This window comes from Talpa europaea (assembly GCF_964194135.1).
Source record: "Talpa europaea genome assembly, chromosome: 3".
Classification (NCBI taxonomy): Eukaryota; Metazoa; Chordata; class Mammalia; order Eulipotyphla; family Talpidae; genus Talpa; species Talpa europaea.
In genome coordinates this window covers 95,988,121-96,005,445 of record NC_140069.1, presented here as the reverse complement: position 1 = coordinate 96,005,445, position 17,325 = coordinate 95,988,121, and the positions used below count along the sequence as shown (strand labels likewise).

Below are 17,325 nucleotides of genomic sequence, written 5' to 3'. Positions count from 1 at the left end.
CCAGAAGATCAAGCCTGATCAGGCCTGAGAATCGAATCTTTCAGATTTAGCATTGACATGGAATTTATTCCTTCAGTGATTAAAGCAATGAATAAACCTTTGTTGCCTTCAACACTTAAAAAGCACTTAAAATGGGCAATTATTCAAAATAATTCTTCAAAACTTATAATCTCTCTTGTTTTATCCATTTAATTAGACAGAGGAATAGTAAAAGACGGACAAGAAGGTTTACTACCTTATTCCATGTTATTCTTCCTATTTGTAATAGAAAAGAGTCACATGCCACATACCTCTTTCTCCTGTTTCTGATGGCATCGTGTATCATTTTCACTTGGACTGCCACCACTGACAGAACTTCAATAGAAATTCGATTGAACTCATCAAAGCAGCCCCATGCTCCTGCCTGCACCAGTCCCTTATAGATATCTCCTATGGACTGAACGGAGTAGGCAGTAAGGATTTAACAGGAGGGGTTTCTAAGCTATAACTATGAATCATTACAAGTCAGGAGTGATGCTGTTCGAATCTGTCATCTTACACAACGTTTTGCAACTCACTTTGTAGTCCATTTGTTCTGAACAGTTGAACACGTAGACCATCATGCCCAGGGCACGTCCAAGATCTTTGGTGGTTTCTGTTTTCCCAGTACCAGCTGGGCCAGCTGGAGCTCCGCTCATGGTGAGATGAAGTGATTGAGTTAAAGTAATGTAACACCTGTAAGCAATGGAAAACACAAACATTACAGTCTAATAAGAGATTTCTGGAAAACATGAGGGGCAGTCCAACATTTTTTCAAAGTTTAAGAAGCCAGAGTCTAGAATGAGGTAGTAACACAGAATATTGATATACCTATGACTTGTTCATGGCAATCACAGTCATAATAATATTTTATATCAAATTTATTTTTAGGTTGGTTATTCAAAAACAGAATATCCTGCTTTATAAATCTCATTTTCTAAGAGCTGTGTATTTGAACAAATAACACTTGATTTGCAATGCCACTGAATTTCTGGTATTTCTAGGTAAAGACACTAATATGACAGTTAGCTCAAACTATTGTTTATAAAAGATAATTCAAAACCTTGGATGATGTATTAAACACTGACTTCATTAAATTACTATGTAATGAATACATTAAGAGATAAGATATATAAATGTGCATATAAACACTGAGCATGAAAATAATATATACCTATTTCAATGCAGAAAGCTAATAAACACAATTTATTATATTGCTTGAGGGATTAATTTTAAATGTGTTGACACATGCATTTAGGTTATAATACTATCTTTGTAGGAATGTTTGAGAGGTTCTTTTTAGAAAAATCATTCAGACAGAATTGTAAAAAATAAAAAGGGGAAACTAACAAATGGCAATAACCTTACATGGGGTTTTGTGGATTTATAATTATTGTGTTATACAGTCACTGTATCTAGTGGAAAGACATACAGGTGGAAGTCAGACAACCAAGGTTGGTGTCTACTCTGCTGAGGATCAGGTTTTAATCTTAAATAGGTCTTTGGATGTCAACATGACTTAGTTTTCTCCACCCATAAAATGAGGCTTACTGTAGGAAAATAAGGAAAGTCAAAGATATGTTGAAAATTTGGAAGCAGTGTGCAAATAGAAACAACTACTTATGAAAATGGTGCTTCTATAGTTCAAGGCCACCACATGTTTAAGTGTCTCTTACTATGGGTTCACAGTGAAAAGACCCCTGGACTAGGAATACAACTCTTTCTGTAGTGGAGACTATCCCCTAATAACTTTTCATGTGGTTCCAAGTTTCGTTGGACCTCTGGCTGCCTCTATGCCACAGACTACATTTCCAGGCAGGAGTGGCCAAAACCAATGTGTTATGTGCTGACATGTTTGCCATGCCTAGGGCACTTCCTTCAAGATATTTTCTCCTTTTTCACTAGCTGAAACACAAGTGGGCACCATACTTAGCAAGTCAGTCACCTGTCAGTCTTGACTCCTGCATTACTCTCCTCTGGACAGTTACCCAAGTGAGGTATCAGCCTTGGTGTTACTGAAGGCTTGTTTTTTGGGTCTCTCTGCAACAGCAGCTTGGCCAGCAATCCTAACCAGACCACCTCAAATTTGACCTCAGGCAAGTTTTTGAAAGGTATCCTGTGTTAAGCAATTAGTAAATAACCCAAAGAATGAAATAGCAGGAATCTAGAGAACTTAAATAAGGGACCAGGAAAATGAATATAAGAAAGTGAAAATCAAAATCAACAGAAAACTATGAACCAGAGACACTTTTTGGGGGGTGGGGGGTGGGAGGGGAAGGATTGGGGTCAGAATGGGGCGTTTGCAATTGTATGGGGGAATATAAAAATAAAATTTATTATTTAAAAAAAAATGAAATTAAAAACGAAATGTATATACTCTCTTCTCTAGCACTGTCAATGCTGTTCAAAGGAATCTTCATCTTCCTTTTAACTTCCAAATAAACCAGTGATATTTTAATCACAAATAAGCGATCAGTCTTCACATAGTGATAAATTTTAAACGGCTTGTCACTTTCTTCCTTATATCCTGTGTCTTTCTTCCTATCTTCTCCATTTATGGCAGCATGCATACAGTAAGTTCTTAACATCTGCAGTTTTGACTATTCTGAAGTGATTTTGTCAAGCTACAACTTTTAACCTCTGATACTGCAATCAGGGTATAAAATAATGAACAAGGACTTTTAGTTAGAGACAAGTGAAAGGAAATTGGAGAAAGAGAATTCAGAAACAATACAATATACTAGTGATGAGATTGGTATGTGTTAGGACAAGCACAAAGCAAGTGAGAGAATTCTGCCAACCGCCCAGCACCATCATCACAACCTAGCATTTCAGACTTATTGTTGAAACCATCTACTCTTTTTACTCCCCAAAAAATTTAGTGTCATGACAGTGGATAACTGGGAACATCCTTGTGATACTGAAGTGTAACTTATCTTTAGTGAACACCAAGAATTAAATATGCTTTCTCCCACATTTAATTAATTCAGCAGAGGCTGGGAGAAGAATGAAGAATTTCATGGCCGTGCAATATATCCTTGTCTCTGCAACATTCTGACTGTGGATTTATTTATTTGGTATAAATGGCAATGAACTTTTAATAACTCCTTGCTCCCTTATATACTTGAGCCATGCTGCCTCTCTGTCCATCCCTTGAACTGGCAAGCTCCTTCCCACCTTAGAAACTTTGTATTTTCTTTGCTTGTAATGCTGCCCCAGCATGTTTGCATAAGAGATTACTTGTGATCATTTAGGCTCAGTTTAAATATTCTTTCAATCTATAGTAGACTTTCCCTTCAAGACACTTTCTAACATATATTTTTTTCATTCCATATACCACTGCCTAAAATAACTTTACTTCTTTCTCTTCATTTCCAGCCAGCCACTCTCACAATATACTCACTTAATAGAAAGTGAGCTTTGTGACAGCAGGAACTCTTTCTAACACGGGATTTAAGTATTTAGCACCATGTTTTGTAAGTATTGTTGGATCGTTTAATGAATGTGTATGTTCTCTTCCCGTTCTTCCTTTGTATGTAATCCTTCAAAAAATGAATTAACATAGGTAGTTCTTATTATTACACTGCCAATAAAGAGATCTGGGACAGGGGTGGTTATAAACCATAACATCAGGATGTTAGCCATAGATAGCCAGGAAGAATGGACTCAGTAATCAAAGATGCTGCCTAAAGACACATTTATCTGTTTTTTGTTGTTTTTTTTTTTTGTATTTGTGTATTATATGGTTTCTATGATTCTATTTCTCTAATTTGGTTCTTTTGTCTCTAAAGTCAACACTATGTTACTTAATTAGTTCATTTATATACTGCCTTCATATACTTTCCCAATTCATTCATCATTTTCTTCCATTCTTTTCAGGGTCACACCTCTACACCCATGCTTGGGGAATTATTTTGACTTGGTTTTTCCTATCTAACTAACATCTGTAATAGTTACCTGTCTGTCAGAGGAGTGATCACGAGTCGAGGGCTGTTTCCAAGGTATTCGTAGAAGTACTGGAACTGGGCATCACAAATATTAACAAAACAGTGTTTCTGGCTGTCCTCCCACTGGTGACGGAGTTGAGACAGCCAAGCAAAAGCTTGGGGACTGACAACCTAAAATTATCGCATGACCCACAAAAGTAATCTGTTAATATAATCAACTCTGCTGGCTCACATTTCATATCTAAAAATTTCACAAAAGGGAAATATCTTCAATACTACTGAAAATTGCAACTGCTTGCAAATAAATGGAATGCTTAATCAGAAATATGTGAGTAATAAAAGTCTTCATTTTAAAACTTTCAGTATAAAATAGTATCAATTTGTCCATGCAATGCTTTTCCCCTTTTTTAAATCACCCCAGGGAATTACATCATTTTTTAAATATTTTACTCATACCACTGAAATCAGATTTAATACCCATATTAAGACAGAACATGATCTGTAATTTTTGAATGTTGGAGATATAAACACACTATTTTCAATAGGTCTATAATGACACTAGTTTGCTTTTAGTAAGGAGATATTCCACTTTGTTTTTTATTAAATCAGAATATTTTTTCATTGCTAATTCCTTCCTATCTTAATTCAACCTAGTCCTCTTGAAATTATAGGTGACCTAGTGTTCCTTGAAGTCACCAAAATTATTAACTACTTATATGTTTGATGCCTAAAGAAGTCTCAATATACTTACAATTATCAGGAATTAGATAAAGTTTTCATCTCTTTTGGCACACAATAAAGGACATATTTTAAATCATAATCCATCCTACTGCAAACAAGTTACCAAACTTATAAAATAGACTAAGATTTATAAGAAGGTGCAAGCTTGCATTCTAAGAGTAGTTACTGACAGCTCATCACCGAAGTGAGAAAATAAAATAAGTAATGATTTGCAAGGATCAGTTTTGGATTAGCAATTAAAAAGCATTATTCACTAACTGTCCTGAAACTAGTTCAAGAAGTAATTTTAAGTTTATGGCTGACATGAAGAAGCATTTGCTCATACTTTGAGAAAATTAAAATTCACATTGATTTCAATAAACTGAGAACTAGAAATACAGAAAACACTTCATGATACATACATGCATTCAAATTATCTTGCTTTAGTACCACCACTGAGTAAACAAAGGGATTTGGATGAGTAGGTGTCAGGCATGTTATATCAATGACATTAAGCACAGAAGCATATTTCTACCATTTGTAAGTACGAACATATTTTGGAAAAAGGGTGAGAAATTTCTCCTTTCACATTAAATGCTGCCAGCACCTGGCATGTGGACTTGTTAAAGAGATAAAGGTTAGCAATACACTAAAGGATTAGAAAATAACTTCTTCAAAGAAATTTATTTAGTCATGAAATGAAAAGAGGTAACCAACACTTTGTTTTCTTTAAAAGGAAAATAATCAAATGACACATACGTAGCTCTAATGTAGGCTGGTTACCAGCCACCGAGGTGATCATCAGAGGCAAATGACTAAGATGATGCTGCATTACATTTTTGCATGATCTGGATTGGAGCCTCCTGACTTGGCAAAACCCTTTGGGATATCACTTAGGATAACTCTCACAAGGATATTATCAGCCCAAATCTGACTCACCCAAAGTAAGTATAACTAACTTCTCAGGACTAACTGAAGTATACCAAACAAAACAAAATTTAAAAAATGACTTTCTTGAAAATATTCTTGCTAATAAACATCACCTTTAGAAATCAAGAAAAAAAATGTGAAATTTTCATGAACAACTTGCCTTCTGAGAAATAAGTTTTGCCACCACATCTCTGGCATGGACATCTATGGTACAAATTGTCATGATCTTTTGTCTGTCTCCAGGTAGAAGTTCTCCCAGAAGAAGTGCAATCAGTGCATTCAATTGAGAAATCTAGAAGCAATTTTAAAAAAGAATCTAAAAATTACAAATAAAGAATCTAACACACATATAGTCAAATATTACTTCCTTTGAGCTAAGAGTCCAAGAGGACAGGCGAACCTGTGAGCAAAGACAAAGCCAGAGGTAGAAGCAAGGTTTCCTGGCTACAGAGAACTCACTTTCCACCCTAATGATGATCTAGTCCACAATTCTGCTGGAATAGGAATGAATACAAATCTCAAATCATCAAAGTGGGCTAAGAGCTACAAAAGTGTAGTATGAACTAAATATCAAGTGCATTGTTGTTTTTTGATAAGAGATAGGAATGCTGAGAAAGGCTGAAAATGTCAAATTGAAGAACATCCTCCTTAATTCTTCTTATTCACGTCACTATTTTTGTTAGGTCCATTGATTTCTTAGATCTTTATTTTTCAAACTACTAACTTCTTTTCATAGAATGGGAAGGATTTAAATGGAACAGAATGATATGATATCATTTCTGTGATATTAAAAATGATACCACAAAGTGATAAGAAAAATATTGTGTTATGGTACTAACAGTATTGTTCTGTGAAACTTTCAGACCCAAATTTTTGACAGTGTATATACATGTGTAGATATGATCTGAGAGAAAATATTTCATATTAATTATGTAAAAGGTATAAAAATACTATCTTTGGTGGCTGTTTTAACACTTATTCACATAAAATATTGAAAGGTTTAGTTGAGGAAAATATTCTGCTTTACTCCAGGATAGCATACACTAAAATACCATTTCCTTTCCCCTTTAGTTCTGCAAAAGACAGTCATTTACAATCTGGGTGAGGTGATAAGAGGTGAATATGACAGATCACCAAAGGCTCTCAAACCTTTGTAGTCTACTATCAAAAATAGATTCCCTACAGCACTATTATCACATCCCAAAAACATGAAATCCAGCAGACTTCCCTCAGACTACTTTGTGGCTGAACTAGAGAAGGTTATAGAACTATAGTAAGACTGGAAAAGGCAGGCAGATAAGCTAACATGTATAAGCTATATGTAATGTATATTCTCTACATGAGAATGGACAATGTACAGGTACTAAGTGTATTGCCTATATCATATCATCTAGTCTCCACAACAGGCACAACACAGACTTAGTAATCACATTTGCCAGTCAATGGAGAAAGAACTCAAACCCAGACAGTTTGATTTCAGAGCCTGAACTTTTACTATACGTAAAAGTAGGTCCCCTGTACCAGTCTCCACGAGCTCAACCCATCCATCACCTTTAAGCTGGAGAAATGGCTGCTGGGCAAGGAGCATTCCAGAGAGACTGAAAACCAAGCACAATAAGGAATGCACATAAATAACGACAAGTGTTTTGCTACGGCAAGCACGGAGTACTGTGATGACACACGGCAATAGGCCTTGCCTAGTCTAGGGCTCTGAAAGTCATTTTGCGGAAAACCTGTATGTAAGATTGCAGAGAATTTAAGAGCTGGCCATGGGGTGGAGGTGGTATTTAATTACAGGAGTCAGCCTGTATGAAAGTCTAGGATATAGCAGATGACCTTATCAGGCAACTGAAGAAAGTTAGAATGAGGAAAAAAATGGAGAGTTAGATCAGATGCCCAAGGATGCTGCGGAGGAAAGCAAGGGACCAAACATGAGGGCTAGCCCAGCTTATTGAGGAATCTGAGGACACGAGATGCTACTAAAGAGATTTGGGAGGTGAGTGATAATTAGACTTAAAAAACGAGTTTACGTTTTCTTTGGTTATAGTGTGAAGAATGAATTAGAGGAAAGACTAGAGGAAGAAAAACAATATCGGTGTATGCTACCATCATCCAAGGGAGAGAAGAGTGGCTTGGGCTAGAATATTAACAATGTGATAGAGAAACAAATGAAAAGGGAGATATTGAAGATACTTGGTGGTTGATTCAAATGAAAGAGTTAAAAGGGCTTCTAGTATGACCAACTGGTAAAGAGAGTTGTGGGTTTTTGTTTTTCTGAGTTGAGAACACTGGAGAAGTAGATTTGAGAAGAGTGAAAATGTTTTGAATGTTCTAGGTTGAAGCACTTGTCACTCTTCCAGTGGAAAATTCCAAAGTGTTTCTGGCTGTGCTTCAGGAAGAGAGTCTGTGCCAGAGTTCAAAGTTGCCAGCATATCAAGGAAAAAAACCCAAAAAACAAAAAATGGAGCAGCCATCAAAGTAGATGAGACTAGCCAGAGATGTGATGTGGTGTGATGAAATAAAAAAAGGGACATAGAGTAAAGCCAAAAGACCAGGAATGTTCTAGGAACAGGAGGAGGAGGAAAGAGAATTGCAATATAGACCAAGAAATGAGTGAAAAAGTAAAATTCAAATAAACATGAATATAAAGGAAAAGAGTATTTGAAGCTACCAGGAACAGAAAGTAAAAGACTCAATGTCAGAGGGAAGGGTTGGTTCTCTCAACGGTGGTGGCAGGGCCTCCATTTTGATGGAGCTGTAGTGGCAAAGCAGCTGGAATGGACCCCTCTGTGGAAATGTTAAGATCTGGAGTTCATAATCCTCAACTCAGCAAATTTAAGAGAACATTACAATGCAACTGACGTAGCATTTTTGGGGGTCAGCTACCAGGACTTTCAAATACTTTCCAACTGGACATCAATGCAGAATTTTTTTTAAAGATTTTATTTTTATACAAGAGCTGGGGTACAGGCCAGAGGTGAGAGGATTATGGGGTACAGTAGGGTGAGAGGATTCACCAGAGCGGGGAGCAGAACAGATGACCAAAATACACTGCTGAGGGGAACAGTGGGCATGACAGGAAAGGTCTGCCATGTGGGAATCTCTCTGGCTGTCCAGGAATCGAACCCGTGCTGCAGAGGCTGCGGACAGCTTCACAGCGTTGCAGTCAACCCGCTGCAGCACTGGGGAGGCCCAACATGGAATGTTTGTTTCATAAACATAGTAACAAAAATTTATATCTTGAAACCCACTAATTTTTAGCATTATCACCTTTAGCATTATCAGAAACAATGGATTTTCATTTCACCTGAAACAAGAAAAATGTCAAAGAATCCCGGTCCCATCCTCGACGCTACTGGGTTTGTGTTGTGGAATTTCAGTTTGCTGCTCTCCTTTCCAATGTTCATTTCCTACTTCTCCTTAATCATATTGCTAAAACCACCAGCACAATATTGAACAATGAATGTCAGAGATAGTGCACGTAATTACCTCATTCTTGACACTAATGGAAATAATTCTAATGTTTCACCATTAAGCATGATTTTCTCTGCAGGTTTCCAGAAGATATTCTTCATCATAAAAAGCTTCCATCAATGCTTATATTAGAAAAGAAAAAGGTGTAAAATCAATCATCTAAACTCCTATCTTAAACCTCTAAAAAGAGGAGCAAATTAAATTCAAAGCAAGGAAATACTCGAGATAAAGCAGAAATCTGTAAAATATAAATGAAAACCAGAAAATCAAGAGATTAGTTTTTGAGAATATAATTTTTTTTTTCTTAAGGAAGCTTAAGAAAGGGCCTCCCTGGTGGCGCAAGGGGTTAAGATACAACCTATGAGGCTGTCCACAGCCACTGCAGCATGAGTTCGATCCCCAGCCAGGGAGATACCCACATGATGCAGCAGACCTCTCCTGACTTGCCCTCTGCTCCCCTCAGCAGTGTATTTCTGTTCATCCACCTGTTCTTCTCCCCGCTCTGTCTCTAGTGAATCCTCTCACCCCCCCCACTTCTGGCCTGTACCAATTCTTGTATGCATAAATAAATAAATCTTTTTTAAAAAAAGTTTAAGAAAAAAAAAGTAGGGTGGACAAAAATCACCAACACCAGGAAAAAGACAGGATCCTCCCTGTGTGGAGACAGATCAACTCATATCAGTAAATTTGAAACCTGGATGTTTGAAAAGTGAGTGGTGTTTAGCCGTTGCAAGTAGCCTGGTCTCTAGCATGACTCCATTCAGCCACTGTGAGTGAAAGCAGTCAAAGGCACAGTCAGCTGTGACCTGCCTCCCACCACCACTCACACCAAGATGATATAAACACCCTGAAAAATACATTTCCACAACTGACTCTGGAAAGGAAAAAAGGCTATGCAGCAGCATATACAGACAATCAATTTATGATTTTAAAATGTTCCTCAAAGAAAATTCCAGATCCAGATGGCATCACCAGTGATTTCTATCACAAAATATATCAGAATAGAATATTTTCTATTTCCTTTAAAGGAGCATGATCCTGATCCCAAAACCTGGCAGAGATATTTAAGGAAAGGAAATTATAGATAGTAGTCTTTTATGAACATAAATGCACAATTTCTTGAAAAAATATTAGTGAATAGACTGCAGTAAACACACACATACACCCCCCCACACACACACACACTCTAAATTGTAACCAAGAGGAATTTATTTCAGAAACGCAAAGTTGGCTTAGCATTAAATAATTCCCTGTAAAGAAGAAAACCACATAAACACCTCAACTGATTTGAAGGAGTTCAAAGCCTTTTCAAGCTAAAAACTTTCAATATATCATAATGGAAGGGATTTTCCTTCATTTGAGAAATGCATAAACAAAAAACCTCCAACTACTATGACACTTAATGGTGAAGCATTAAATTGTTATTCCTTGAACCTGGGGATATCTACTCATCACTTCTAGTAAACACTGTATTGAAGGTTTTAGTCAATTCAGTAATTAAAAAAATGACTTGTATTCAAAACAAAGAAATGCTACAGGTAAAATAAAGAGGTAAAGCACCTTATTAAAAAAATCAAAACAGCAAAATATTTGCATATTTCACTATAGAAGATATATGAATTCCAATAAATGCACAAAAAGATGCCCAATACATTTATACCTCAGAGAAAATCTAATCAGAGAAAACTGAACCCCCAATAAGATTATTTCATACCCACCAGATTGGTACAATTATAAATACTGCCAATACTCAATACTGGCCAATATATGAAGCAACTGGCATTTTGTTACACTACTGATGTGAGAGTAACAAAGGAGACCTATTTAGCAGTTTCTTTAAGAGTTAAACATATACCTTCCCCATGATCCAGGACTTTCACTTCTTAGACTGGAGAAATGAAAATATTTGTCCACAAAAATACTTGAAGAATGTGGCAAGCAGCCTTAGAAAAAAACAGCCTGGAACTGGAAACCCAAATGTCAACACAACAGAATGGATGAACAAAGTGTGGTATATTTATACAATGGAATATTAATCAATAAAAAACAATGAATTTCTAGTATATACAACATAGAAGACTCCCATAAATGTTTGTCCAGAAATGCGAAGGGCCTGAGAATTTATTTGCATGCTGAGTTAACCTGCCAAAGATACATGGATGCTGGTAGAAGACACAAAAACTTCTGGGTCACAGATAAAGGAAGTTTATTAGTCATAATAATAGCACTGGGTAATTTCAGCATTTCAGCAATCACCAGCCCACGAGTTGAGAGTCCCTGACTCCCAACTTTCAAAGAACAATCTAAAAAGAGCCAAAGAATGCTTGCACAACCAGTGAGCTGTTATAGGAAAGGATTTTTGAGTTTGGGGAGCCCAAATCATTTATAATAGATAGTTATCGAGCTTGACATTTGTCCTGGAAATTTTCTTTATTGGATAGTAAGTCAACAAAATCTCCACTTGAGAAAGACACTATATTTTCCAAGGATGTTCACAATGCAAATGTCCTTACAAAGACAGTCTAGAACAAGAAGAGCAGTATCTCCACTTAACAGACAGACATAAATGTGAAACCCACAAAGGATCATCTCGCAACATTGTCAGATGAAAAATTTAGATCAAACGAAAGGATATTCTAGTTGGTGAGATAGGTCAACAGTATTTTCTTTTGTCCTTAATCATTGCCTACATTTTGTACCAAGTTTATTAGAATTTTATAAGAATGAGTAGGAAATCCACTGGACTCTGTTTAGGGAGGTATGTATCTTTATCTTGATTACCATTTCAATTATTTCTGAAGATGGTCTATGAAGGTTAACTCATTTTGAATCAATTTTGAAAAAGGGAAAAAAAAGTTAATAGGGAGGAAAAGCGGCAGGTCCCAGTGAGAACTGGGACACGGAAGATAAACGGACGACTCCAGCAAACTGCCCGAAGAAGAAAGTTGCCATAAAAGAGGACCAGAAGGGAGGGAAGCGCAGAACCCTGCTCCCCTCCCCCGCCCACAAAGTCGGCACTCTCTGACCAGCAGAGAGGAGGGAAACAACAAACCAAAACGGCCAACAAGAAAAACGGACGCAGCAAGTGGGACTGTGAGTGGAAAGGAACTATTTCAGCCACCAAACCCCGTGAACGGGAGCTGTGGAGAACCCTGCAGGACCCACCGCGGAGGTGAGCTCCAGGTGCCATTAAAGAGAGCCCCGCGCCCCAGGAGGAGACCAGCACCAGCACACAGCCCCGGCCGCCCGGTAAGCTTGCGCGGAAAGCTGCGCGCTGAAAAAGCAGGCGCGGATCCGGATCGGATCGCAACTGCCCAGGTCCCCGTGCCTGCGACCTAGGCTTGCGGGGAGACCGCGGAGGCCCTCCCTGAGTGAGCAGGAACCAGGCGCCCAGGCAGGGAAGCGGGATTCAAAAGGTGCCATTCCCGCGCCACTGATCTGGGCTACAGCCCGCGTCCTGGAACTGAGGGCTTTGGAACTGAGACCCGGGGCACGAAATTAGGGGCGTGGGTTCCCCACGACGGTGGGGCACAAGGCAGACACAGCACCCCAAAGCCGTTGAGGTGTACCCTACCATCCCCGCTCTGCTCCCTGTCCCACGGGGTGGAAAATCAGCTCCCCAAGGGCTCTAGGAGAGATCTCTGGCGCCACCTAGCGACTTGAAGCCAGCAGAGGCTCCTGAAGGAGCTAGTGGCCAGCTGGGGAGTTAGCCCACACCGGGCCCCTTCCGAACAAGTAGTCTGAGCCCACAGGGAGAGCGAGCACCCACAGCCGGGGCAGACCAGGCGAGCAGAAGAGTGTGCCTGAGACCAGACGCGCAGGGAGTGTGTCCCACATCACCATTTTAGAACAGGGACATTTCTTCAGTAAAGACTACCTGCAGAAGGCTTCCTCAGGAGCCACAGGTGAGCGGGGGAAGTTCGCCCACGCCAGATCCCCTCTGGCCTGCAGTCCAAGCCCAGAGGGGGAGCAGGAACCAACCGCCGGGGCAGACCAGGCGCACAGGGGAGTGTGTCCCCACATCGGCATTTTAGAACAGGGACCTTTCTCCAGTAAAGACTGCTTGAAACTGACAGATGACTCCTGGAGTCAAAAAATGGGCAGAAGAGCTTAAAAGAAACTTCTCTGAAGAGGAAATGCAAATGGCCAACAGGCATATGAAAAAATGTTCAACATCACTTGTCATCAGGGAAATGCAAATCAAAACTACCATGAGATACCATCTTACACCAGTGAGAATGGCACATATTAAAAAAACTAGCAACAACAAATGTTGGCGAGGGTGTGGAGAAAAAGGAACTCTTCTGCACTGTTGGTGGGAGTGCAAACTGGTCCAACCACTGTGGAAAGCTGTGTGGAGATTTCTGGACCTACTAAACATAGAGCTTCCATATGATCCAGCAATTCCACTCCTAGGTATTTACCCAAAGGACACAGAAACATCAATTCCAAAGAACACCTGCACCCCTATGTTTATAGCAGCACTGTTTACAATAGCTAAGCTTTGGAAACAACCCAAATGCCCAAAAATAGATGACTGGATCAAGAAGATGTGGTACATATATACCATGGAATATTACTCAGCATTCAAAAAAGATAAACACATGCAATTTGCAGCAACATGGATGGCGCTGGAAGGGATCATGCTCAGCGAAATAAGCCAAAAAGAAAAAGAAAAATACCGGATGGTCTCACTCATAGCAGGAATCTAGAAAACTTAAATAAGGGACCAGGAAAATGAATATAAGAAAGTGAAAATCAAAATCAACAAAAAACTATGAACCAGAGACACTTTTAGGGGGGCGGGAGGGGAGGGACTGGGGTCAGAATGGGGGGGCTGCAATTGTATGGGGAATATAACAATAAAATTTATAAAAAAAAAATAAAAAAAAATTTTGAAAAAGGATTCATAGACAATCATCCATGTAATTTGGACTTTCAACTTAATTACTAGTATAAAATTATACATAGTGGGGTGAGCGTTTGTGTGTCTATTCAAAATATTTTTCAAAGAGGTTATGTTTTCTCTCACTATCCCTTTGATGAATTTGCTTTCTTCTCTGAACTGCAAACCTTGGTCAGTTATTGGTCTGTTCAAAGAACTTCATTCTTGGGTTAATGGATCAGATTAGATTCATATGGCAAATATAGATACCAAACCCTTTTTCCTCCTACCTCCATCTGTCATTGTGGAGATTCTGAGTTACTTCAAGATCTGTTCTGCTTCTGTCTCCACAACAGAGGTGGGGAAACTATAAGCTACGAGCCAAACCTGGCTTACCACCTGCCATTTATAAGTGATGTTTTACTGTAACCCAGCCATTCTCATGAATTAAAAGATTGTCTATAGTTTCTTTCCTACTGCAACAGAGATAAGTACTATATATTGCTTACAAGTACTAAAATATTTACAATCTGTTCCTTCATAGAAAAAGTCCATCTCATACCCTATAGTCAAAACATATACCCAGGGGGCCTCCCCGGTGGCGCAGTGGTTGAGCGCTGGGTTGCGAAGCTGCCCGCAGCCTCTGCGGAGCCGGTTCAATCCCCGGCTGCTCCCCGGCCACCGGAGGAGGGTCCCACATGGCGCACAGACCTCTCCTGCCGCCCGCTGCTCCCCTCAGCAGTGTACTTCGGTCCTTCTGCCTGCTCTGCTCCCCGCTCTGGCTCTGGTGAATTCTCTCACCCTCCCGTGCTTCTGACTATACCCAGTGCATGTGTAAACAAACAAACAAATAAATAAATAATAATAATAATAATAATAAAAAAACATATACCCAGGTCCTTAGTCCTCAATAAATGTCTCATTTAGTTACTCAGAGCTTTATTTTGGGGGAAAAACACTTCCATTTAATAATCTCTTGGGATATAGAGGGGACAGAACAGGTTCTGTTCTCCATTTTTTGTACACTTAGTCATTATCACTGACCATGCAACCCAAATTTTTATATTTATTGAATCTAATTTTATAATTTCTGTGGAATTTCAAGGAAACAAAATAGGTTTATCATAGTAATAATTCCCTGTTTATGCCTTGAAATTATTTTCTCTGTTTTAACTCATTATCCTGTTAACTAATTTATAAGCCTTTTCCAAATTACCTGGTCAATATTCCTATGAACAATATGATTTTTTTTTCATATACCTTGTTATTCAGTGTAATTTATGACAAGAAGGGAGGGAGAGCAGAGGGTATTGCTCTGCCCATGATTTTGTGTGTCCCTGCTACATTATGAAGAATGAGACCAGATTAAACTTCTCCATAAAGGTGAAAAATATAAAAACATGCTTGTAGCTGCAGGTTTGGCAGGCCTCCTTAATTACTACTTTGAGGACAAGAGAAGACCACTATCAACATTGTGTCCAATTGCTTTTGAAAGAACTTCTCACTCAGTGATTAAAAGTGAGGCCAAAAATTTGGCTCTAAATAACAAAATGATTCTGTGGTCTCCGTGTGTGTGTGTGTGTGTGTGTGTGTGTGTGTGTGAATATATACACATGAGTTTTTGTGATGGAGAGGATGATGATAATAAACAAAGTCATATTGCTAATCTTAAATCTAAAGTATTAAGTAATGCCCCAGTACACTAGTTATTAATTTTTTAGAGTTCAAAATGCTATCTTCTTTTTGTTGATTTTTATGCAGCTGAGCAATAAAGGAAAACTTTATCAAACTCCAAGTTTCCAAAAAAAAATATCTGTTAAGGAAGCCTCAAATCTGAAAAAAAATCATTATTTTAATTATATTTTCAAAAACTCTAGAAAAACAGGAATGTATAGCTAAAGCATGGCATTTTTTCATTTAATCCCAACATTAACTGAAATAGGTCTTGGAGAAAAAGAGTTTAAAACAATTATCTTAGTTTACTTAACTTACTATAATTTGGAAATGAGATCTAAAGAAATTGCTTATTCAGGCAGATCATCAATTATAGCCAATTCTTATCTCAGTTTTAAAATTAAGCTATTTTAAGATGACTGTATCAAGAAGATGTGGTACATACACACCATGGAATATTACTCAGCATTCAAAAAAGATAAACACATGCAATTTGCAGCAACATGGATGGAGCTGGAAGGGATTATGCTTAGCGAAATAAGCCAGAAAGAAAAAGAAAAATACCGGATGGTCTCACTCATAGCTGGAATCTAGAAAACTTAAATAAGGGACCAGGAAAAAGAATAACTATAAGAAAGCAAATATCAAAATCAGCAAACAACTATGAACCAGAGACACCCTATGAGGGGGTGGGGGGCAGGGAAAGGAGGGCTTGGGATCAAAATAAGGGGGCTGTAATTGTATGGGGAATATAAAAATAAAATTTAAATTAAAAAAATAAAATTAAGCTATTTTAAGGGGACTAAAGTTCATTTTAAAAACTGCCACAGTATTAGCAAGAATAATAATTTAATTAAAAAAATAAACTCCAGCAGATGGTTGCATCCTTTTTTAAAGAGAAAGCTAAAGGGGTTTCAATTTAGATGCACAAACATTGTACATAAACTAAACTACAACTTCAAAAATATTCAAATGTTAGCTCTAATATGCATATTAGTATCAGTCACAAAATTGAAATACTGTATTGAAGACATCTGTTGGCTGGTCTGTCAAACATTTCAATTTGTGTTCATAATTAAGGAGATAAATGCTTTCTTCAAAAGCTACCACTTTGTCTACTTCTCATCCAATGTGAAAAAGCATTATATAACTCTTGAGCAAAGTAGAAAACTTTAAAACTATTTTAAGGGAGAGAAAAACTAAATTGTTAATTAGCTGAACAAGCTAAAGCTGCTGTGATATGAATAACTTTAGCTCTAAGAGTAGTAAAAAAAAAAATCAACCCAATGTTGAAGAAAATGGATGCTTCTCATACACTGGTATTTAAAAGGTAAATTTGATTCATCTTCAAAAGGCTTAGAAAAGGCATACTCTGAGATTATGTGATTTGCCCAAGACTACACAGATAATAAATGATGGGAGTGGATTTGAAGGCAGATGGTCTATCTCCAAGCCAGTGATCTTAATTATAATATGCTGCTTTCTAGAAGGAACCTAAATCTTCAGGATTCAGGAAGCTGTATTGTATAATGCTATAATCACTCATCACATGTGTCACCAGGTGGCAATTATTTGCATACCAGTCTTCATCTTCTTAGTAGACTTGTGAGCTCCTTGGGGGGTGGCAGGGGTGGTGGTGATGGTGGTGTGTGTGTGTGTGTGTTTGTGTGTGTGTGT

At 38.1% G+C, this 17,325-nt stretch overlaps 1 protein-coding gene across 1 annotated transcript in view; it reads right to left on the bottom strand.

The window, feature by feature from the left end:
* Positions 1–17,325, bottom strand: part of DNAH11 (dynein axonemal heavy chain 11) — a gene marked incomplete at its 5' end in the record, with an annotated part of 290,362 nt that overhangs the window by 180,621 nt on the left and 92,416 nt on the right. Inside the window, 4 exons of the mRNA XM_084230443.1 lie at positions 291–436; positions 558–714; positions 3,976–4,136; positions 5,776–5,907. Of these exons, the coding sequence (XP_084086569.1) occupies positions 291–436; positions 558–714; positions 3,976–4,136; positions 5,776–5,907 (596 nt within the window). The remainder of the gene's footprint in view (positions 1–290; positions 437–557; positions 715–3,975; positions 4,137–5,775; positions 5,908–17,325) is intronic.